The sequence below is a fragment of the Mustela nigripes genome, chromosome 7 (assembly GCF_022355385.1).
Source record: "Mustela nigripes isolate SB6536 chromosome 7, MUSNIG.SB6536, whole genome shotgun sequence".
Classification (NCBI taxonomy): Eukaryota; Metazoa; Chordata; class Mammalia; order Carnivora; family Mustelidae; genus Mustela; species Mustela nigripes.
The window spans coordinates 112,332,956-112,357,653 of record NC_081563.1 but is presented as its reverse complement, the minus strand read 5'-3'; the positions used below and the strand labels follow the sequence as shown (position 1 = coordinate 112,357,653).

The following is a 24,698-nucleotide window of genomic DNA, read 5'->3' as shown; positions in this document are numbered from 1 at the left end:
CGCCTGGTTCTGTAGCCGGCTCCTGCTCGCACCGCTCCTCTCACCAGCTGCTGACTCACAGCCCTGGGCCGCGTTATTGATAAGGATAATAATAACCGGCATCTATTCTACACGCCCTGGGGCCGGGCGTGGTCCCGGCCCCCAGCTCGGCCCCAGCTCGCACTGTCTCCCGGATATGCCTGGGGCAGCTCCATTCAGCCTCAGCCAAGCAGAAGCTGAGAGAGGGGCTTGGCCGGGGAGCAAGTGAAACCCTGCCTTCATTCATGCGTGCCTGCGTTCATTGAGCGTCTACTTACTGAGGGCCCAGAGCTGCCAGACTTTTTTCTAAGCAGGGGGTTGGAAACTGTTCCTTGTGGATGCTGCATCCTGGTTGGGGGGAAACATGACAATCAAGGATATAAATGTTATATCTGTGATAATAATGGGAACAGACACTGAAATCTACCCAGCCCCTACGAGGCAAGCACTTATGTCCCGCCATGCCCTAGTGCTCAGGACGGTCCTGGGGAGTGGACGCCGGTACCCCCACTTTGTGGGTGATGGCATGGAGGCCCAGGGAGGGTGGTGCTGGGCTGGCTAAGAGAGGAACTGGCACCTGGGCTCCCTCCAAGCGGCATTTCCAGTTCCTCCAGTGGCCCAAGCTGGAATGCACACCCGTTGGGGTTTTTCTTGGCTGCTTGCTATTGGCAGGTGCCTGTGCTGTCTCAAGGGGCTACCTCTGCCTCTGGGGGCCTCCTCCGTGTGCCAGTCACACACCTGGCCAGCAGCTCCAGCCTGAGCCCCTGCCCTCTGTGGGCGCTGTTTTCCTCCCTGCATAGGGAGTGTCGGGCCGCAGTCTGGCTGCAGCTCTGCGTCTCCGGCCCTTGCCGGGAGAACCAGGAGACAGGCATGGGATGATGGACACAGGGGTGGAGAGGCCTGTTCTGAGGCCCTGGGCTTGTTGGTAGGGAGGGCAGACTGGAGTCCTTGGGCTTCCAGTGGTGCCAGGCCATGGATGGGTGACAGATTCCCAGCTCTCACTCCTGCCCGGCCAGAGCCAGAGGGTATCTGCTGTACAGGGCAAAGGTGGCCTAGGGCAAGGTGTCAGGATGGGACAGGGTCATACTGCAGGTCATTGAGTGACCAGGAGGAGACAGATCCCCCTGTCCGCACCTACATCAGCTGCCACGACCTCCTGTCTGTCTTTTACTCTCTCTTCTCCCACTCCGACACCCACGCTCACGGTCCCTGCCCGTCCGCCTCTCCCCCCACCACCAAACCTGGCTCAGAATCGGACCCTGGGAGCATTTGGGCCTGAGTATCTTGCCGGCTTCTCTCAGCAGCTTCCCACGGCCCACTTGCCTTCCTGGCTGTGCCCCCCCCATCCCATCGTCACCACCATGTCCTCTGTCCGGATTCCCTGCCTCACGGGCCCGACTGCTCTCCAGTTTGGGGCTCAGGCCCCTCCCCTCCACCACCCTTAGGAAACCTTCCAGGGACTCAGCTGGGATTCCTTGAGGCCTGCCTTGCATCCAGCCCCTGTTGTGTCCCCAGCACTCAGGACAGCCTGGCCCGCAGGCGCATTAGAGCAAGGGCGGGCTGGAAGTTCACACCACAGACCCCCCCTCTCGTTTATTTGTTGTGAGATGACAATAGCTTCCCTGTGCCCTGCCTGGTGCTAAGTAACTTCTAGGTGTCGTTGCATTTTCTTCTCTGAACAAAGCAGAGGGCTAGGGGATGCTCTGCCCATCTTGTAGCTAAGGAAACTGAGTCTCAGAACCAGGGGACAAGCACGGGTCATGTTTGAATAAAAGGTGAACCATGGCCTGAAACGGCCTGAGCCACATTTCAGGCCACCTCAGATGGCTCTGAAGGCCTATCCCTGGCCAGGGTTGTTGGTTGGTCCTGCCAGAGACCCACTGAGATGGAAACTGATTAACACATGAGGAAACTGAGGCTCGAGAGCCATGAAGGGACCTGCTCAGACTCAGGGCAGCACTCCCATCCACATCCACTTCCTGTTGGATGTTCTTGGCCCAACTGAGGGCCATCATCACAGAGCAGTAAGGTCTGAGCCGGGACTCAAATCCAAGTCCTCCGGCTCCACAACTCCACAGCCTGGATGAGCCCCAGCTGCTGGTGGCTTCCCCGCTCGGGGGCCTGCTTCCTGGGCCAGGCCCCAAAGAACCTAAGCTCCGTGTGGAGCCCCACGCACACTGTGCTGCCCCCCACCTCTGAGCCCCTGCCCCGCTGTGCCCTCTGTCAGGAATGTTGTGCCCTCACATCCTGGTAAGTTCAGAGTCCATCTCAGATCTGACTATTCCGCAGAGGGCTCAGGACCTCCAGCCCAACCCTGGCACGTCGCTGACCTCGGTTTCCTCGGTTGTGATGGGGTCTCCCGTTACAGACTTGGGAGAGCTACTCCCGGAGTGCACTCGTCACGGACTGTTGCGTGTAAACACGTGAGGAGATGCACAGAATCACGGCACGATGAGTTAACGACTGCTCTGTTTTCCCTCCAGGCGTGGCCAGTGAGGCGGGGCTGCAGGTGATCCAGCCTGACAAGTCAGTGTCTGTCGCAGCCGGACAGACAGCCACTCTGCGCTGCACTCTGACCTCCCTGATCCCCACAGGGCCGGTTCAGTGGTTCAGGGGGACAGGGCCAGGCCGGGAGTTAATCTTCAGTTTCAAAGGAGGCCACTTTCCCCGAGTAACAAATGCTTCAGACACCACAAGGAGAAACAACATGGACTTTTCCATCCGCATCAGTAACATCACCCCAGCAGACACCGGAACCTACTACTGTGTGAAGTTCCAGAAGGGGACCCCTGATGATGTGGAGTTTAAGTCTGGACCAGGCACCCAGGTCACTGTGAGCGGTGAGTATGGCCTGGGCCTCCTCTGTCCCCTGGTTGTGACAACAAGTCAATAAAAATATCCTCCATTGTCTAACCAACATCTGAGAATCAGGCCTTGTGGTGGGTGTCCCCAACTTCAGCCCCTTCCACGGATCAGGGAAGTTGAGGCCTGGGGAGGTCATGATGCTTGCTCAAGGCCCCTGATAAATGGTGGGAAAGTCTAGAACCCCAGTCTGTGGGTCCAAAGCTGTCGACTTTTCCAATCCTGACCAGCTCTCTGGTCCAGGGATGAGGGAATTACAGTCTGAGTGATTTGCCCAGTCACATGACCCAGTCTTACTCCTGCCTCCAGAGAGTTGTCCCCTCCATATGGCTGACTCTTCTCGACTCAACACTTACTGAGCACCGGCTGTGTGCAGGCTCTGGTCTGCGTGCCGGGGAAGCAGGGAACAAAACAGGGAAGGGCTCCTTTCTCATGAAGCTCACCTTCCCTTCCCTTCCTGTAGACGAATGCACCCAGGGCAGGGAGGTGGGGTGTGTCTCCCACCCAGCTCTGCCTTCCCTGCTCTGTGACCTCTGATGAGTTGTCTGCACATTGGGCCCAGTGTTCTTGTCTGTCTGTCACAGCGTGACCCCACAGAGCCACTGTGGGGACTGAAGGAGACCTTAAAGCGCCCAGAGCAGGGCCTGGCACGGGATCAGTGTCCCAGGAGCATAGCCAGGATAGGCCTGAGCCATGGGACCTTGGCCGGGTCACTTTCGCTCCCAGACCCCGAATGTAAGTGGGGTTTGGGGGGTGATGGGTGCCTTGCAACCTGGACTGCTCATTAGAATGACCTGGGAAACAAAGATCCCCAGCCCCCGACTCCCTCTTAGATATTCTGACTGACTTCATCAGACATGAACCGGGGCAGGTGAATTTTTTATCTGCTCCAGGGGACGGTGATGTGTGGTTGGGGCTGAAGAGACCTAAGCTGGGGGTTCCCAGAGGTCACAGAGGAAACACTGAATTTTTCTCCCCTTTGCTCCCTGGAGCCAGGAGAGGAGCTTTTCGGTGGGTGAGTGTTTCACAAGAGCCTATGCCCATGACCACTGTGAGTGGAGTGGCCAGGACATCCTCCTGAGGAGCACAACTGGGGCCAAGCGGCTTCCTGTTGTCCGGCCTATGGAAGGGACAGCGGCACCCTGCTCAGATCCCAGCTTCACGACCAGGGACCTTCCCATCCTCCAGCACATGTGCCCCTGAGCAGGGGCTGGGCTCCCGCACACACTCACCACTCAGCCCCAGAGCCCTCCCTGCCTCAAACACACCCGAAACGTCCCGGCCAAAATCTGTCCTGCCTCTCTCAGACACGCTCCCGGCTTTCTGTAAATAGCTGATCTGCGGGAATACGCCTGTGATCCCATTTACGTTTTGAAAGCCATTTCGCCAAACTTGCTTCCTGAGGGGATGATTAAAAGAAGAGGGAGAGAATCATAATTTGCTGGTTTCTGTCGCTTTTCTCGTTTGGGGTTCTGCATGGCAGCGGCAGGGATCAGGTCTGGGGACCCTTCCGGTGTTCCCGCCAAGCTTTCGTTTTGTCTTCTTACTGCCTAAAGGACAAATACATAGTTTCAGAAGTGGTCAGGACCAGATCTTAGGATAATAGTCACCAGTGTTGTTTATTAAGCACCTACGGTATGCCACGTTCTGCATTTTATGTGCATCCTTACCAATCACCGACGTGGTGTTTTGACCCACTTTGTACCAGAACAGACACTGAGATGCAGGAAGAAAGAACAGAGAAGCTAAACTGAATCAGGGTGGGGAGGGGGGTGAGATGAGCTCTGCCCTTTATTCACAGCGTGCTCTGGGCCAGCCGTGTTCCTCCCTGAGCCTTGTCCCCCTAAATGGGACCATCCTGGAGCCCCCCTGAAAGGGTTAGCTGAGGGGTGAAGGAGCCACGGGGTGAGGAGGAATCAGCCCGGTGTCCGGTGCCCAAGATGCTGCCCGTGAATGGTAACCGAGCACAGCCCCTTGTCCCTCCAGGGGCATCTGGGCCGCTGCTGGTTTCATGACTTCACTTACTCACCTGACCTCAACATGTTCCATGTATTTTAGGAAACAAGTTAAATACTTGCAAATGTAAATATTTGTAATATTTTGTATGTTTGTTGTAGAAGGTGTTGGTAATAATTAACAATTTAGAGATACTCTATAGAAACTTCTATGGGTGAAATACCCCCGCTCCCCGTTTGATTCACTGATGTGTGAGCTTTCAGGACACCGGACGGCTTCTCCCTGCTTGTAGTCCCATGTCTCTGCCCTTGAAATTAACTCATGATTAAGAAATTAACCAACTTGGGCTTTCTCAGCACTCGGTGATCTTGGTTTTCAATCCAAAGCAGACCCAAGAAAAGAACACAGTTTCAGAAAAACATCCCTTCATTCTCTCCTTGGATTCAGGGATGACACAGATGAGACCTTATGGAATATTTGTGGAAAGATGGGAAACTAGAGTTAATTCGTAAATATCTGAACAGAGAGCTCTGAATATAGATCAGGTTTGGGATAAAGATCGATCTGTGTTTGTTTGGCTCTGAGAAGCATTTTCCGTGTTTTATTCAAAGTGAAACTGCTTGCATTCCCTTACTTGCCCCTCCCTGCAACCCCGGGAAGAAGAAATGCCTCCTGTCCCATGTCACAGATGGAGAGCCACACTGTGCCACGGCCACACCTGTGGTCAGCTGGCCAGCCTGGTTCCCCTCTCCCCTGCACGGACTGTTGAACCTGTGGCAAACCTCAGTGAGGTTTGCAGGGAGGCAGCTAGGAATGGTTGATGCCAACAGTCAGACCCATCAGAAACGTCCTTCCTGTGCCCAGATTGGTGGGAAGTCGCCTGGCAGAGAAGAGAAGGGGCGACTTGAACTCAGGCCTGGAACTGCACCTGGGCCCTGCCCCTGACTCAGAGTTCAACTCTGGGACCGTGGGGCCTCCTCCGTTCAAGGAGAAGACACGGCCCTCTGCACACTATCAGAAGGGCGGTGCGTTCTCCACAGCGTCTCACACATATTCTGAGCGCTGATGACCACAGTCATGCTCACTGTTCACAAATGCTCCTCTTGTAGCCAAACCCTCTCCCCCCGTGGTGTCTGGCCCCACGGCCAGGGCCTCGCCGGAGCAGACAGTGAACTTCACCTGCAAGTCCCACGGCTTCTCCCCCAGAAACATCACCCTGAGATGGTTCAGAAACGGGAATGAGCTGGCAGCCTCCCAGACCAGCGTGGACCCAGAGGGAAACAGAACGTCCTACAGCATCTCCAGCACAACCAGACTGGTGCTGGCCCCGGGGGATGTTCGCTCCCAGGTCATCTGCGAGGTGACCCACGTGACCCTGCAGGGGGGCCCTCCTCTTCGTGGGACTGCCAACCTGTCTGAGGTCCTCCGAGGTAGATGCCCCTGCCCCCAAACCCCAGCCCAGGTCTGGCCCCCTAGTCTCCAAGCCTGCCCCTCCCCCGCTCCCTGCCCCAAGCCCTTGGTTCCCTGGAGTCTGACCCCTGGCAGACCCTCCAGGTCACCTGCAGCTAGATGTGCCGTCCCCTCCTACTGTTTCCATGGCTGCCGTGGGATGAACACCTACCACGTGCCAAGCACTGTGCTCAGTAGTTTGCTTTACTCTAACACAGCAATTCCAATTATTGAGCACCTGCTGTACTCCATGCCACCGTGTGCTTGGTGGGGTCATTTGTTTTGCTACAGTTATTCTGTTCCAAATGTATGCATGGAGCTGAGAATCTTGATTTCACTCATTCTTAGCTTATCAGGAGCCATCATTCCTTGAGCACCTACTGTGTGCTGGGCACTGTGCTTAGGGATTTCATTCATATGCAAAGACTTAGTGTTAGAGCACCAGCTGTTTGCCTAACTCTGTTCTGGGTGATTCCCTTGCTGTGTGGGGGCAGCTAAGTTCTCGAGCCCCTCCATCTGTTCCATGAGGTGAGAGCTTCTGCCCTGTGCTGTTTCAGTTCCGCCCACCTTGGAGGTTTCCCAGCAGACCGTGTCAGGGGACCAGGTGAAAGTCACTTGCCAAGTGAAGAAGTTCTACCCCCAGCGCCTCCAGCTGACCTGGCTGGAGAACGGCAACGTGTCCCGAACAGAAATGGCCTCAAGGGCCTCGAACCTCGTAGAGAACAAGGATGGGACCTTTAACTGGACGAGCTGGCTCCTGGTGAACTCATCTGCCCACAGGGAAGACGTGGTGTTCACCTGCCTGGTGCAGCACGACGGACAGCCCGCGGTCACCAGAAACCATACCCTTGTGGCTTCAGCCCACCAGAAGGACCAGGAAACGCAAAAAACCCAGGGTGAGGCCTCAATGCCGACTGTCCTGGCACTTTAGATTTTATGTTTCTTAACATTGAAAGTAGTAATTCACATTTATTATGGAATAATCTAGAGGTCTGTAGATACGAAGTCTAATTTTACAATAAGTGCCCCTCCCCCCAAAGCCCACAGCTCAGCAGTGACCGCTGGTAAAGGTTTGGTACCCATCTTTGTAGTTCTTTTGACAGAAACATGCATTCGAGAGAGACCAGGGGGAGGGACACTGGCCTGTTCCTAGCTTCCTGCCTCCTGCTCCTGCACCTGACAGAGACTGTCACCAGGCCAGGCTAGCTGTCCCTCCTGCTGTTCTTTCTTGTCTGGGCCTTGTCTCTCTAGCTGCCTTTGCAAGCCTGCACCTCCGGAATGGGATGGGAACCCCAGAACCTTTGCAACTTACCTGTGATGAATGACCTTGCGCAGACTCTGATACACGTGCAGCTGTTTCTGGGGGATGATTTCCCAAAGAGCGTTTCTAGGCCAAAGTGCATGCCCGATGAAGACGGTGACAGCCTTGCCGTTCCCCTGTTCCAGTGAGAGGTGTCAGTGTGATTTTCTCAGCCCTCCCAACCTGTTGTCGACATCTCTCTCTTCTTTCTTCAAAATAGCAGCACCTCATTGGCATTTTGGTGCCACTATGGAATGTTCCATCCCTTGTCATTAACAGAGCTCTGCCTTGCACCTGGCCGACCTTTTGGATGGATCACAATAGAGACCATATCTTTCCTGGATGCAGCCTATGACTGAATGGGAGCTCTAGGAGCCTTGGGGCTGTGGCAAGGTGTCCCTTTGATGTCACTGATGCCTGGTTTTCATAGGATAAGCACTATACTAGCAGACAGGACCTGTGAATTTTGACCCTGGCCCTGTCACAGACATGCTAGGTGACCTAGGACAAGTCAGTGCCTCTCTCTGGGTCTCTTGGCCTGCTCATGGCAGTGTTGAAGAAGACGCCCTTGACCTCCAGCTCTGAGACTGAGCTGCCAGGAAGCATTGCTGCCTTGTTCAGCATCATAGCTTCAGGACCTGGCATCTAGTAGACACTCAGGAAATACTTTTAAAAAGAATAAGTGAGTGAGTGAGTTGGTTGATTGTTTAGTTAGTAGGTTAATCCTCAGAGCTATCCAACAAAGTAAAGATTATTATTGGCCTCAGTCATACAAGAGGAGGTCAGTACGTACAGGGAGGTTTGAATGCCTGGCTCAAGGCCACACAACCAGGTGCACTGATTTGAACGCACATCTCTGCCGCTCAGAGCCCTGCTCCTGACTACCCACAGTGCTCTAGGGCAGGATCCCACTGACCTGTGCCCTAGCACCAGCCCTACCCACGCGGTCTCTATCCATGCGGTCTCTATTGCATGTGACCTGGGGTCCCATCTCCTCTGCCCTGGTGCCAGGCACAGACGAATAGACAGCTCCTGAGAGCTCTGTAGAGTCCAGTAACCAGCTGCACATGTCTGCCATTGGTCACCATCCCTCGACAACCCGCCCCCAGCCTATGTGTGACAGCCAGTTACGACTCGAAATTCCAGTCAGACCTGGGCTGTCGCGGTGGCCACTCTGGTTCATTCCACATGAGAAGGAACATGTTTCTGTGCCTTGGGAGTGAGATTTCTGCCCACATCCTGAGGCCAGGTTTCCTCCATCGCCATCAGCCAGGAATGCTTTCCCTCCTGGCCACCTCGGCACGGTTTTTGCACGAGGACCACACGGGACCCACGTGGGGAAGTGTATGCCTACCCATGAACGTGCCCTTGTGACTCGGAACATGTATGGCCAGATGTTCTCTGTTAATGATGCCTACCTAGTGGTGAAAAGGGGTGGTGGGTATTAAGTTTCACTGTTTTTAATTTGCATATGTGAAGTCTCTGTTCCGTGTGGTCCCTAGACAATAATGACAGCCGGAGCATCTTCATTGTGGTGGGCGTGGTTTGTGCCTTGCTGGTGGCTCTGCTGATCGCAGCCCTCTACCTCCTCCGGATCCGACAGAAGAAAGGTGCGTGCATTCTCCTCTTCCTCCCCCAAGAGCTGGCCCCTGGGCTGTCCTTCCCAGAGGGAGAGACCACGAAAGTGCTCTGGGCTAACGTGGCTTGAGCCGTGAGGGAGTCCAGTTGCTTCCACAAGAAGCCCAGCGGTAACAGTGTCAAGGCTGGCCCAGCACCTCCTCCTCCCACCGCCCCCCTCCCACTGCCCTGTGGGTCCCTCCCTCCGTCTCACTGCTCCAGGCCTCCCATCCTCCCAGGACCACTACCAAATTGGGAAGCAGGGAGATGCCAGGACATGAAGGGGGTCTCAGGAAGGAAACATTATTTGCTAGGAACCCCAGCAATGTCTTCTTTCCTCTTACCCATCCAGGTACGTGCCCAGCCTCTAGGCAGGAGGCTAGAGGAGGTGGGGATCATACCAACGCCTCCTCCAAGACTGTTGGGAAAGATTAAGTGGGCCATGTCATGTAAAACGTTCAGGGAGTGCCTGGAACACAGCAGGTGCTCAGTAAACGTTAGCTCCTGTTGTCAGTATCGTATGTGAGCCCAGAAACAGGAACCACCTTCCTGGAAAACTGTTGTCACAGTGGCAAGGCACACAGCCTTTGTGCAGCAGGAGGGTCGAAGGGCAGATCTGTGTGTGTGGAGGTGCTGTGGCCAGGCCTCTGACTTTAGAATCAGGCAAACCAGGGTTTCACAGCCTTGTTCTAGGTTCCAAACAATCGCATTGGCCTCTGTGAGCCTCAGTATCTGCATGTGTAAAATGGGTATAGCAGTGCCTCCCTCAGAGGAGAGTTACGAAACACCGATGGGCTCACGTAAAATAACATTCTCAGACCTCAGAAAATATATGCTCTCTTCGCCACTCTTGGAGGAGACGATTTTAAGCCAGTGTTTCTGAAACTTATTTGACTACGAGTTACAGAAACACATTTCATGTCTCTACTCGGTGCACACCACACTCCTGTAGATAAAATTGGAACTCTGGTATTTTCTTTTCTGTCAGATTCTATACTAAATTCCCTTTAAAATGCTGTTTGTGACCCACCATATGCCACAGATCGCAGAGCGCTATCCTGAGCTGCCTTTCTGCAGCCGGACCCCGGGGCTGGGCTCCGATGGGTGTGGTGTTCATCAGTCACACGTCTCTGCACCCCTTCCCCTCTGCTCCCCAAGCTTCCCTCCCTCCTGGACTGGCTGGCAGGACTCGGCTATGAGTACTGGCTGAACCTTAGCCACCCCCATCCAGGAGGGCTGGAGTCCGGCCACCTTTTGGACTCTGGAAGAGGTTTCTGTTAGGTAATCTACCGGGTGGTTTTCCCCTAATGTCCAAGCCTTCTCATCACACAGGAAGGGCAGAGAAGCAGGCTCCCCTGCCCCCGGAGAGTGAGAAGCCCGTCCCTTGGAGGGCATTCATGGTGGCCATGAGTGAAATCCCAGCCCCTCTTCGGGGGCTCGTCCCTGGCCACCATGTCAGGCATATGCACCCTCCTTACTGTGGGCTTGGGCCCGGAAGAGGGATGGGGCTTGGAGAGCTGCAGACACTGCTGAAGGCCGCCCAGCCCTCAAGGGATGGGTCTAGTTGTGCTCAGAGCCCAGCTCTCAGATGTAGGCCCTGGTGACAGTGACAACTAGCGCTCTGATGTGCCATACACTGTTCTCACCACAAGCCTCTGCGGTGGTTTTATTAACCCGCCTTTACAGAGGCACAGACTGAGGCACGGAGAGGCTATAAAATTTGCCCAGGGCCTCACAGCTGCTAAGAGGTGGAGCCAAGATTCAAATGTGGTCCGTCTCCAGGGACCACGTCTGAGAACCACTCTGCACATCATCTCTGCCTTAATGAGATGACCCTTCACTCCTCATTGGTCCCTGGAGGCGTCTGCCCATCCTCTACCTCAATACCAGCAATGAAATGTACTGATTTCAGCTCTACTGCTTACCAGCTGTGTGATCCTAGAGAACCACCCAGTGTCTCTGGTCTAAAATGGTTGGTGATTGGTGTCCCGGCACTCTGCAGCCCATCAGCTTCCATTCAGACAGTGGATGCTGAGATGCAGCCTTCCCAAGGCTACCCGCTCACCCAAAAACCCACTACCTGCCCAGGCACCAGGCGCTCTCCTGGCAGGGAGAATTTTTGTGCTGTGGAAGGCTCTAGCCTGGCAAAGGGTGACTTTTGCAAAGGTGTACAGGTTGCCTCTTAATTACAATTTTACAGTGGGATGGGGGGTCAGTTAGTGGTCAAATCCCAGCAGGTTCTCTGTGGGATGCCCCTTATCATAGGTTTAAATTCTCTGAACCAGATGGATCCTTTCTTCCCGCCTAAGATCCTTTTTTGCGACGTAGTGACATGAAAATAAATGGATGTCCAGCCCAGTCCTGTGAGCTGGAGAGCTGAAATCCAAGCTCAGAGAGGGCACGTGATCCAGCCAAGGTCACACAGCGAGTGAGTTGGGGGCAGACATGGGATTTGCACCCGCTCCCCCAACTCTCACTCTGCTAAAATCTGTTCCTCAGCAGTGAAGTGTCCTGACGGGGACCCAGGCTCCTACAGGGTCTCAGGTAAGGTATCTGGCGAATGGAAGTGAGGCCAGACAGACGCAGGGCAGTCGGGCCCTCCTGGACTGAAGGCTGCTTGGGGATCGGACCTTGGCAACCCCCAGAGGTGGGAAAGTGGGAAGGCCCAGACCACTGGTCCCCTTGATGGAAGATACTGGACCATCCCGCTGGAGTGGCCATGGGGGATTCCTGTGGTTCAGAGGAGGTGATTTCAACAATTCCTCACAACCTCCCTAGAGGCAAACCTTTGCACTCCCCCCTCCCCCACCTGCGAAAAGTTACATAAGAACAGTGTGTTTCTAGGTTAAATAACTGGTTTGGGTTTCTTTTTTCTTTCAGCCAAGGGCTCCACTTCTTCTACGAGGTAAGTGCGCTGCTGGGCGAGGAGGGCTCTGTATTGGGTGGGTAGTCGGTTGACGGCCCCCCCAAACTGTGAAGCACCATCCACGCCCACTGACCCCCATTGCCATGCAGGGCAGCCTTGCTATTTCTCTCCTGTGTAAGCGGCTCTGCCAGGGCCGTGTTTAATAATTGTCTAGAGCAAGGGGATTTGAGGGGATTTCTTCGGCATGCGGAGGCTCTGATGTCCTGTCTGCCGTCCGCAAACAGTGAGACCCTCAGCCAGTCCTGTTCGGAGGGGGGCGGAAAGCTGCCGTCCCCACACGCAGCCCTATGATCCAAGTTGCGAAATTTGAGCTTCCTTTCTGTCATTCTGTGTGTGTTGCAAGCCCGGGCGCAGGTGGCCCTGGGAATGCCGGGACAGGTAGGGTAGAAACCGGTCTGCAGCCGACCCAGCAGCCGAGGGTCTGCTAAAAAGCAGGGCGACGGAGATTGACTGACTAGCTTAGGTAGGAGATGGGGCCTCTGCTGAAGAGAGGACGTGAACAGGGACTGAGCCAAGGAGCTGTGAAGGGAGTTGTGTCTGCTGGGCAAGAGCGAGCATGGCCAAGGCGGGAGGCCGAGAGGAGGAGGCCTGCGTGCTGGGGCAGAAGGAACGGGAAGGGCAGGAGATGAGGCCAGGGAGATGCAGGTCCACGGTCGCAGCCCAAGGCCACGCAGCCAGGTTGTGACTAATTCAGACTTCCCAGCTTTTAAAGGAAAGCCCCCGATATTTGCCCCCAGCGGAGAGATCCAGAACCCCATAATCTACCACTTGAATGGACCTGCCTGGAAACAACAGATAAATTGCACAGACACGCCCCGCATGGGCCATAAATAAAAGCCATAAATAGCTTCATGTTGGTTCAGGTCAGGTTTTGCTAACAAATGGGTTGTGCAGATCTTTCCCTTTTTTTCTTTTTTCTTTTTTTTCTTTTTCTTTTTTTTTTTTTTTTTTTAAGAGCTTTGTGGATTTCAGAACTGCAGAGTAGGAACTAAGGTTCTGGAGTGGAGGCCAGTGGTCCAGGCTTTGACTCCCAGTGGGACGAGGAGCCATAGGAGGGAGACGATCTGACTTGTGTTTTAAAAGGACTACCGTGAGCGGCATGTGGGGAGCAAGCTGTGGGAGGTGACGGAGGCGGCACGGAGGCCCAGAGGAGGTCGCCACAGGGGTCCAAGCCTGTGTGGGTGGCCTGGACCAAGGGGGTAGGATGGCAGAGGAAGGGGCAGATGCTGCATGTAAAGTCAAGAGGACTTGCCGATGGATTACAGACTCAAGGACAGTCCCCAGGTTGGGGGCAATGGGAGTGCCGTGTGTGTGTGCATGTGTGTGTGTGTGTGTGTGTACACCAAGTACACTCTTTTCCAAGGGCAAGACTTCTCTTCTTTTTGTTGCTGTTTTTGAAGATTTTATTTATTTATTTGAGAGAGCATGAGCGGTGGGGGTTGGGGGAGAGGCAGAGAGAGGGAGAAGCAGGCTCCCCACTGAGCAGGGAGCCCGGTGGTGCGGGGCTTGATCCCAGGACCCTGAGATCATGACCTGAGCCAAAGGCGGACGTTTAACCGAGAGAGCCACCCAGACACTCCAAAACTTGACTCCTGTCCTTTGCCTGGAAACCTTCAGTGGCTCCCACGGCCCTCGACAGTGTCCAGCCGCGCCCCTGAGGCCCGCAGGCCCCTCTCAGTTTGGCCCCCACCGACTTGGACAGTTTCCCTTCCAGCTACTCCCCAGCCTTCACACTCCGTGACTCAGCCACGCTGCATGCCCTTCACAGCCTCCCACATGCTATGTCCTCGCTCTCCTCCCAGGCCTCACGTGCCGGCCTCTCTCCCTGAGATGTGCTCCTGCACCACTCAGGGTTCCCCCCCTGCCAGGGAGCAGCATCACCATGGGCTCTGCCAACAGTGCCCCTTGGAGTTGTGTGACACGGGAGCTCAAGTGGGCACCCCTCCTTTCACCTGCTTGTCTCCCGCCCTTCCCCTGGGCTCAGCGAAGACATTACACACACACACACTCACTCCAGGGACAGGGTCCCGTCCGGGCACTTCTCCTGGTGCCCCTGCACTGACAACCACCGTGTATTCCAGCTGCCTCTGGACCTGCCCTAGGCTGGAACCCACCCCGCAACCCTCCCACACCCACCACCATCCCCGTTAGGGGCAGGGAGCCTTTCCTTCAGGTTCTGCTGAACCTGGCACTGTGCCTGGAACGGAACAGGTGCTCGGTTAAGGTTTGTGGAATGAACCAAATGCACGAGGAATGAAAGAAAGCCATCCCAAACCATGGCCCCAATCCCCAATCTCTTCCCCTTCCGAATCTCTAAAACTCTCCTTCTCAGTGCCTTCCCGGCCGCAGATATGGGAGGATCGTTCTTTTTTATTTTGTTTTTATCGTTGTCGTTGTTTGCTTCTCTTAACTTCCCAATTAGACATAAGTTCCCGAAAGGAAGGGACAATGTCGTAATAGTAACGACAGCGTCAGCAGCTAACATCCATCCGTCAAGCACTTTCTGCATCCCGGGAACCCATCTCTGTCTTTTCCTCTAGTGGCCCAACAGTAATTTTAATTATAGCATAAACCCTCTGATTTACTCTTGCGCCATGTTCATTGAACAGAGCTTCTCAAACTCCGAGCGTGCAGCAGAATCTCCTGGATGGCTTGTTAAAACACAGATTACTGGGGGCCTCCCCCTCTCCCCTCCAGAGTTTCTGATGCAGGGTTTGCGTTTCTAACACGTTCCCAGGTGGTGCTGATGCTGCCGCTTCCAACCCAGACTTTGAGAACCCCTGTTCTGGAAGGTTATTCTTGTCACAGTGTATGCGGAGGAAACTGAGGCTCAGAGAAGTCGTGTGACGTTCCCAAGGCCCCACAACCGGCAAGTGCCAGAACTCGGGCTCCAGCCCAGATTTCCCTGCCACGGGAGCCCGTTGCTGCTGCTCGCTGCTCTCATGCCTCCCACTGCCTACTTTTTCTTCCCCAGAGAAGCCAACCATTTTCCGCCTAGGTTTTATTTTTCCAGTGTGAATCTACCAAGGGAGCCGTGAGATTGCCTGCTCCCTTTCATCTCCCTAAACCGAAGCACTAGCTGGTGAGCGGGGATGCTGGTTCCCATGCAGCGGCCAGCTTCCGGCAGCCGGCTGGGATCAGGCACTTTCCAGGACAGGCCGGTGTAGATAACAACCGAGCACCTTTGGGAGGGAGCTGAGGGTGGGTGCCGCCACTTTGAGCTCAGGGGGCCCTTCAGGTCTCAGGGCTGGTGGAGGACTGGGTTAGGGACATAACTGTAGAACATTGTCTGTAACCTTCCCTGGCTCAGATGGGAGAAAAATAGGTCTCTGTTCCCTTAATTGGGCACTGGGGTTCATTCGGTCGGCCGTTTGTTCACTTGTCAGACGTTCACTGCGTTTATTCTTGGAATACTTAGGGCTTCTCTGATTCTTTCATTTATTCATCTGAATTGAGCCCATCTCAGTGCCTGGTCTTTAGCTGGGGGGTTTCGAAGGAGAGCAAAAAAAAAAGATACTCATCCTAGTCTTGTGGCACTTTTGATTCAATGTTCATTCATTCATTCATTCATTTCTTTGTTTAACAAATACTTAGGGTGTGCTGACAGTGCCCCAGCCCATTACCGGGTGTCAGGGCTTTAGTGTGGAGCCCATGATCCATCAGGAGGGAGGTCACCAAACAAGCTGGGTGGGAGGTTAATACACGATGTCATACAGGTGCTGGCTGGATAAAACAGAGCTAGGCAGGGAGCAGAACAGGGTGTGGGCTGCAGCGGGCGGTCAGGGAAAGCTGGTGTCCAGAGGTGACATTCAGAAGGTAGCTGAAGGACAGGAAGGATCTCACCTCGGGAATATCTGGGACAAGAGTGGGCCAGGCAGAGGGAACAGCCAGTGCCAAGACCCAAAGGCAGGAGCAGTTGGAATACGGAGGAGGCCAGGGCAGCCGGGCTGGAGCGGGCGAGGGGAAGAAATGGGAGACTAGAGCACTGAGCTGGGACCGACCACACAGGCGTGCCATTCTGGATACGGAGATGGATTTCACTGTACCGTGACAAGGGGTTAAGGGTTTTGAGCAGAAAATGACATGACCTCACCTACACCTTTTCCATGTGGAGAATGGCATGCCGAGGGGTGGGAACAGAAGCCGGGACACCAGGGAGGAGGCTCTCCAGGAACCTAGGGAGCTGGGATGGTGGTGGAGGAGACTTGAGTAGCTGAGTTTGAGAAGGATTTTGGAAGCAAAGTCCACAAGCGTTGAGATGGGCTAACGTGGTTTGTAAAGGAGGACAAGCGAATCAGGGATGATTTCCATTTCTTTAGCCTGAGCCCAAGGATGGGTAAGAGCAGTGCCATTCTCAGAGATAAAAGAGAGACCCAACAAAAATGGATAATTGCGTCTCATCTGCAATATTGCTCTGAAAAGAGGAACCCAGTGTTCTGAGAATGGAATTTGAAGCCCGGTGAAGGTTTCCCCAAGAAAGGACTATTTGAAATAGAATCCGAAGAAAAAGAAGCAGTGAAGCAAACAGAAGCTGCCTGTGCAAAGGCCCTGGGGCAGTCTGAATGTCTTCATTCCAAGTCACTTTTACGCACCTCTACCCATGTGCTGACGAAGCATGGCAGGCAGGCGGCAGGCGGGAAAATAATCAAGGAAGCTTGAAGGTGTATCCTGGAAGGGCAGCCCAGCCAGCCCAGCGCTGTCAGAGAAGCTCTCCCAAGAGAGTGACACCATAGATAAGTCTTAAAGAAAGCACAAAAGTCAACCAAGAGGAAAAGTGGTTGAGAGCGGCTTTCCAGGCTGTTGTTGATGCAAAGTATGTCTCATTGAATAGCCATTGTGAAATACTCAGTGGGTAGATCTGTGGGTAAATAAGGTCAGGCAGTGAAAGGGCCTGGGGCAGTCCACAGGGGCCAGAGCACACAGCTTACTATGGGTTGATGGGTGATGGGTTTTATTTGAACCAGAGGCTGTGGGGAGCCTTGGAAGGGGTGTGGATAGAGCTTTGTGATCTTCCTTAGCAGCCGGTGTCCCTGCTCCCAGAGGGCTGTTTCTGTGGCCACGTGGGGCTTGTCATGTCCCAGAACTGCTCTCGGAGCCAAGATCTCGTGCCAAATCCATTAATAACCCTGCTGCCAAGCCCCATTGCTCATTTCTGACATTATCCAGGCTCACATCCCCAGAGTTGCCGGCCTGAGAATTTACACAACTCCCGTAAAACTGTGGCTCCGATGTGCTCACCACCTTGACCATGACCCTGAAGTGAGCCAAGCCACGGCCTTCAATTACAGAATCAAGTGCATGAACAGCTCCTTTGATTAACCAGGACACTGTACCTTCTCTTTTCTTTTCTTTTCTTTTTTTTTTTTTTTTTAATGCTAAGACCTAGATGTGTAGAATATAGAACGTGTAGAAAATAGGGGAACGAAAAGGGAGGGGAAAAAAAAATCCTCCCAAAGACCACTGCTGTTAGCATTTTTACTATGTTTCCTTCCTTGTTATCCATACATTTTTAGAATCCAGATCAAACCACAGAGAATGTTGCCTTTTCACTTATCACTTTAAGGTAATCATTTGTAAAAAAAAAAAAAAACAAAAAAAAAACAAAAAAAAACAACCTCATAAGCCTTTTAAATCTTTATCTATGAACCTATCCTAATTTCCTAAACCAGTCCCAGTTGGCAGAGCTGTAACATAGAAACCTTCCTCCCTGTCCTGCTCTGTGACAAATGCCTCCGTGCCTAACGCTTTTTCTATATTTTGAATCCCCCCCCCCAAAATGCTCACTTATGAGTCAAAAGATGAGGACACCTTCCAAGCTCTCGATTTTGCCAAGCCGCCTCCCAGCAGGCTTATATGGGTTTGCCCTTCCCGCCAGCCATGTATGAATGTGTCTGTTTCACCATACCTTCCCCAGCACCCGGTATTTTAACTTTTTTTAAAATCCTTGCCAGAAAATGTAGGTTGGGGTCGGGGGGAAAGAAAGATAAGTGCATTGCTTAAAATTCCTTCTCAGTAAGACTGACCCTTCAGTCCAAACATTTGATAAACCCTGTGTTGCTGTTGTGACTTGCTCCACCCATATGGGAAATGGAACGAAAATGTTATTCTTACCGATTTGCATGAGCACTTGAGATAGGGAGGATATTTTTATCTGTGCGTCTCTTTCCTTTTTAGGTTGCATGAGCCCGAGAAGAACACCAGAGAAATAACCCAGGTACAGTCCTTGGTGAGATGCCCTTCCTGGGAATCTCGATGGTGTGATTTCCTTCCCCTCAACCAGAGTTGCAGCTCCTGTTCTAAATTAAGACTCCTTCCCCAGAGCGGGGCAGGGGCTGGGGGGTGGTGGGGAGAGTCGGGGAGCCTGACATTCCTAATGTCCCCCTCGTCCTCTGTGCACACTCTCCCTCTGCCCCAACCAGGAGAGAATCACAGTCTCCTTGATCCAGCACACCCACTGTACAACTCCAGGGGGCGCTGTCCGCGGTTTGCTTACTAAATGCCTCGTGCAAGGGCATACTCCCTTTCTGGCGCTTTCTCCTCAAAACTGCTGATGCAGTGGCGCGGGCAACTTGGTTGGCCTGATTCTGAGAAGCCTAGCCCTGCTTCTTGCTGGCTGATGTTGTCAGACCTCGGAAGCAGAGGGCTTCTCCGCCTCTTGAAATGAGACAGGCCCTGCCCTGAACCCGAGAGCAAGAGAGGACCAGCTGTCCTTGACATTTTCCCGGCTCTGGTCATCGCTTCAGACACAATTTGTGGTTCAGAGTCAGGGCTGGTAAAAGCGCAGCATTTCTGGCCTCAACACTGCGGCCTGCTCTCCTGACCCGGTCAGCCCCAAGGGCTGGGTGGTGTGACCACAGCTGGAGTCCAACAGACTTTGGATCCTTTCCAGCTGTGTGACTTTGACCCAAGTATTTAAACTCTCTGGGTCTCAGTTGCTTCACTTGTAAAATGGGGTAAGTAATTCAACAACGGGCTGAGTGGGGCCTAGAGAAGGTGCTCCGTGCGACGGCATGGAGCCTCCAAGCCCTCGGAGGTTGAGCTCTGCAGTCATCACTGTGCACCGACGACAGCCAGCGGCTGCCGTCGCCCCCTCTGCCTCTACGGTCGGGGCAGGAGCGCGGAGGGAGCAGAGCTGGTAATGCGTGATGAGTAATTTGAAGGCAGCAGTTGTGCATGGCAAGACGAGCACGTGGGGGACCTTTGGGTTGGCTAGGTGGCCGATGATGGCTAATGTTTATCGAACATACGTGTGTCACTTGATAGGTGCCAGGCTCTCTCCTAAGAGCTTTACCTGAGGGATCATATGTGATCCTCACAGGGACTCTGGAAATACGGTTGTATCCCTGCTCTACAGATGGTGAAACCAAGGCCCAAAGAGTTTAAGTGAATTGCCTGAAGTCCCTCAACTAGACAAAGCCCAAGTGAGACGCAAACCCTAGGCCTCTTAATGCATCTGCTCCCCGGGGTCCTATGCACTGCTCTCCTCTGTCTCCCGGATCTCAGCTTCACCCTGAGTGAGGCTGAAATTGCTGTCTGTCCGTCCATCCATCCATCCATCCTTTCAACACTGATTGGGCTTCTTCAATGCTGGCCTTGGTTCCTGCATTCTAATTCATAGTAATATGTGTTGATGAAACCAGTAAGTAAATGACTGTGTCCACCCACTGTGGGTCGGCATCTACTCCAACCCCCAGACAGACTCTGTCATGGGGGATGGGTGCCGTCATGAGTGGAGGAGGCACAGGGCGGGAGCCCTGGAGCCCGCCGAGGCAGGGTCTTAGGATAAAGCGCTGCTTGTGCTGGAACGTGTGAAGCGGATTAGGTTTCATGATGAGGAGAAAGGGGTTGGACACCAGGCAGAGGAGGGAGCACTGAAAAGGCAGGATGAGGTTCAGGAGGAGGGACACTGAGGCAGGGCTGTGAAGTGACCCAGCTGGCTGAGTTCAGGAAGCTCCTTCAGGCTATGCAGGGCTTGGAAGGGTAGAGCTGGAGGTAGGTAACCCAGGCCAGAGAAGAATGGGGCATGACTCAGGGCTGAGCCAGTGGGGCCCAAGGGGAGACAGAAGCATCCAGCCTTTGGTGCCAACAGGCCGATGAGTGGCTGGGAGCCCCAGAATGAATGTCTCTCCACCACATTTAGATCCAGGACAACAATGACATCACCTATGCAGACTTGAACCTGCCCAAGGGGAAGAAGCCTGCGCCTCGGGCCGCCGAGCCCAACAACCACACAGAGTATGCCAGCATTCAGACCGGCCCGGCGCCTGCGCCTGAGGACAACCTCACCTACGCGGACCTGGACATGGTCCACCTCAACCGGGCCCCCAAGCAGCCAGCCCCCAAGCCCGAGCCGTCCTACTCGGAGTACGCCAGTGTCCAGGTCCAGAGGAAGTGAATGGGACCGTGGTCGTCTCTAGGGTCTGTCCTCGCGAGCCTTCCTGTCCCATGTGGGACAGCTGTGATGGGGACAGCCAGCCCAGTTCCCAGAGGGCCAGGATGGCGCAGGCCCCGGGACCCCAGGATGAGGCTGGCTCTTGTTTCCCCGACCCACTTGGCTCTCCAGCATTTCCAGGGCACCCGCCGTCCTCCCAGCATCACCACACATGGAGGCCGATGGTGCCGGGCCAGCCGGGGGACCGATCTGGGAACTGGCCAGAGCCGCCAGGGATCCAGGAACCCTCATGCCTGTCTCCAACGACATGTGGGTCTTGGTCACGGTCTTGGAGACCCTGACGAACCCCCTTGATGTTCTGCAGCCTGATCTTCCAGGGTGAGGAGGAGAAAACCCCACCTCCTTTCACCACCCATCTGGGGCTTGGGGGAAATGTTCCCTTTAGATCCAACCGCCCCATCCATGGAGAAGCTGGGGGAAAAAAAAAAAAAAAAAAGAAACCTCTGGGACCCACATCCCAAGACTTGGTGAGATTGCTGCCAACGTCCTAGCCTCCCCATCCCTGGACTGATGGAGGCGGAGGCCCTGGGGGAGGGGAGGACCCTCCAAGGAACTCCCATGCAACCACCACCACCACCACCACCACCAAGGACTGCGTAACAAAATCCTTCTCCTCCTGGCGGCCCTCCGAGACTCCTTGAGGACCCATCATCCCAGCCGTGACGCAACACGTGGCCCCTCCTCTCCTTCCTAGACCTGAGCTTGCTTCCTCCAGCTAGCACTAACTCAGCAACATCTCGCTGTGGACGCCTGTAAATTATTGAGAAATGTGAAATGTGCAATCTTGAAACTGAGGTGTTAGAAAATTTGATCTGTGGTGTTCCGTTTTGTTTTTTTCTTAAAACGACAGCAACGTTATCTTGGCTCTTTGTCATGTGTTGAAGTCCCCTGTTGGGTCTCGTGTGACCTAAGGTTTACCGCTTGGTGGTCCTGGAGGGATCCTCTTACAGCAGAAACGGAGTTCCTGCACGACCCAGGCCCCGAGGATGGGGAGGAAGGTTGCGGTGTGGCTGCTCCGTGGAGATGCTTAGCCTTCTCTCTCCGGGACGAAAGTGGCCGTGCCCTCAGCCGAGCCACGTGGCCGGTACTGCTGCCTTCCGTGCCCCCAGCGTGCTAAGCCCAAACCTGCCCAGTACTTCTCCAGGCTGCGTCCTTCACAGGGTGAGAGGGAGAGAGGAAAGATGCCTACCCCACCCCCATTCCCTGCCATTCCACAGGCACTGGATGCCATGCAGGGGAGGGAAGCTATGCGTGGCTACTTCCCCGCCCATTAGTGACTGCCCCCTTTCCAGCTCTCCAAGCTAACCCCTGCTGGCGGAGTCTTCTATTTCTGCTCTCAAACGCTTTCAGGATCAAACTGGAATAAATCCAAGACAGCCAGGAGGTTGGGCAGATGCTGTGACCTACTACCCCTCACCCCCCACCCCACCCTTCTGGTGGGGAGTGGGGGCCTGGCTAAGCCCAGGGCCAGCACGTGTGGCAAGCCCTGTTTATTTGGTCTTCACGTATAAGCGACCGATTCTGCGAGCTGAGAGGTTCCTCTTTCCTGCACTCCTGGGTCCAGCCACTCGATGCCCCAGGGGTCCCAGGCCATCGGAAGGAGAAGCTGAGGCACCTTGCCCATCAGCAGGTTCCACACGTGGAACACAGGGAGCTCAGCTCGGACCCAGTTCTCTGGGGACAGTGATTTGGCGCTTTACGTGGTGGCGTCCAGGAATCGGCTGAGCCAGCAGGCCACGTGGGCAGTTTTGGCCCGATGAGCCGAAGTTTCTCTGCGGCATCTGGGAGCACAGTGGCCCAGCCACCTGGCTCGGGCCGCTTCCAAATTCCGAAAGGTTGGCTTGTAAACCTTAGTCTCCCTCGCTTCTGCCCAGAGAAGACACATGTGTTGAGCGTGCGTGCGTGTGTGAGCACACACATGCACACAGAATCTTAAGAGAATGTTTTCTTGGTGCCATTTTCATTTTATTTTATTTTGAATTTTGGAAGGGGAGTAAGGGAATGAGGCCAAGAAAGTTGTGCGGCTTTAGCTCCGGCCTGGCAGCCTGGAGATTCCCGTACCTTGTGTATTGAACCCCAGGAAAAGGAAGAGGTCGAAACAACACTGCAGAAGGAGCGTGGTTTCGGGAGTTTATTTTAAGACTGCTAGGAAGGAAACAGGCCCCATTTTGTATATAGTTGCAACTTAAACTTTTTGGCTTGCAAAATATTTTTGTAATAAAGATTTCTGGGTAACAACGACCCTTCTGGACGTTGAGTGGCTTTGTCTTGACGCGTGTAAGCCCCCCTGTCTCCGGGAGCCGGGGAGAGGCTGGCGTGTGGCCCTGGGGCTTGGAGACCGTGGGGTTTGGGTCTCTTTCTTGGGTTTTCTAGACACAAAGACTTTGTTTCCCCTGGCTCAGAGGAGTCGGCAGAAGGTTATGCCCCAAACACCTGCATAAGCCTTATTCCAACAGAACCGTGTTTGAATCCCAGCTCTGCCACTCTGCAGAGTTCACACAGCTCGCCTCCTCCCGGAGACTCAGACTCACCGTGTTGTCAACACAATGGGGACAGTCGTGCCCGTAGCCAGGGTTCCGGTGCAGATTGAAGGGGGCCGGGGCTGCCAAGCCCCAGGCCTGGTGTGTGGCAGGCCTTCACTAAGTGTTGGTCCTTCCTCCCTGCCCTAGACGTTGCACAGCTGGGACTGATCGCCCCTCCCCACCGGTGGGATCTTGCACAAGTGGGTCACCCTCTGGGAACCTCACTTCCTCCTTGACTGACCGAATGCAGAAGTCCGGTGCTCGGCCTAGAATATCCTCGCCAGATGATTCTTGGCAAGTGCTCGCATATCATGCTCGTGTAAATGTTGGCTTCCTTCCCTTTCCTCCATGGGAATACTCATAATATTAATGACAATTAGATAATGACAGTCATATGATATTAACAAGTGGGGCTTACCGTGTGTCAGCATTTGACCTTGCTGAGCTTCAATCTTCACGGTGGAGGTAGGAAATATTCCTGATCTTATGAATAGGGAAGGCACAAGGAAGAGGTAGAATTTACGCAGGGTCGCACTGCTAACGAGGGCTGTCGCTGAGACGCAGGCTCCAGCTGTGCGACCTCAGTGGGCAGCTTCTAACCCCTGAGTCAAGAATTGAGACCTCTCGTGTTGGCACTGGCCAGGTCAGATGGGGAGAAACACACCGGTGCCTCCCAGTTGTTACCTCATTTAGTCTTTCCAGCCCCCGGATGAGGGGGAGCTCTTTGTCATACCTATTTTGTGGATGAGTAAACTGAGGTCCAGAGAAGCTAAGAGTCCCCTGGCAGAGCGAGGCTTGGAACCCAGAGTCTTGCTCTTCCTCAACACATCCTACTGCCTCATTCACTTCTCATAGCGGCCAGATAGCAGGGGCTGTGCCCATTTGGCAGGGAAGGAAGGTGGAGGAGCAGGAGACTCGGGGCACCAGGCCGAGCTCATGCAACAAACCTGCAGTCGAGTTGGGACTTGTACTTGGGTCCGCAAGCCCACATGGGACCATCCCCGAGCCTGATCTGTGATCAGAGATCTCAGGCATCCAAGGCAAAGGAGACTCCCACCAGGCTCAGAGAAGTCACCTGCCTCACAGGCCAGGCCAGAGAACTGACAGAGAGCTCAGCCCTCAGCCTCCCTCGGGGCCCAACCTGGGAAATCTGTGTGCTGCTGGCTGGGATCGGGTGTTCAAGGCAAGCATCCAGGCTGCGTGGGCGAGGAAGTGCCTCGCGTTTTCTGAGAGGGTGGGGGATGATGGACAGTGTGTCCGGGCAAGGAGACTTGGGGGGGTGTATTTCATGCAGCACCTGGGCCCTGCCTCCTCCACGGCCCAGATCTCCAGGGCTGCGGGTTGGCAGGCAGAATGAAAGTTGATGGGAGCCAAGTGACCCTCTTCCTGCCCGCCAGGAAATCAGTCCAGCAGTCGGCGTTTATCGGGTGCCTCGTCTGGTTCTGTGTTGTGCAGAGAACCACAGGACCCCACTGCACCACCCACCCCCCATGAGGACTCAGGGGCCGTTTGCGGCCCCCCACCCCAGCCCCTTTTACATGATCATCAGGAAAATCTCTGCCTTCTCTGCAAGATTCCAACACCCAACTGTGAAAA

The 24,698-nt window shown here is 54.4% G+C and overlaps 1 protein-coding gene across 2 annotated transcripts in view; it reads left to right on the top strand.

Annotated features, from left to right (window-relative positions):
* The window catches only part of LOC132021789 (tyrosine-protein phosphatase non-receptor type substrate 1-like), a 38,455-nt gene extending 15,634 nt beyond the window's left edge, over nucleotides 1-22,821 (top strand). For both annotated transcript variants that reach the window (XM_059406673.1, XM_059406672.1), the window contains 7 exons: nucleotides 2,502-2,858; nucleotides 5,946-6,266; nucleotides 6,843-7,181; nucleotides 9,088-9,195; nucleotides 12,083-12,107; nucleotides 18,303-18,342; nucleotides 20,269-22,821. In XM_059406673.1, coding sequence (XP_059262656.1) covers nucleotides 2,502-2,858; nucleotides 5,946-6,266; nucleotides 6,843-7,181; nucleotides 9,088-9,195; nucleotides 12,083-12,107; nucleotides 18,303-18,342; nucleotides 20,269-20,523 — 1,445 coding nt within the window. In that variant the 3' untranslated portion in view covers nucleotides 20,524-22,821. The remainder of the gene's footprint in view (nucleotides 1-2,501; nucleotides 2,859-5,945; nucleotides 6,267-6,842; nucleotides 7,182-9,087; nucleotides 9,196-12,082; nucleotides 12,108-18,302; nucleotides 18,343-20,268) is intronic.
* The last annotated feature ends 1,877 nt before the right edge of the window (nucleotides 22,822-24,698 follow it).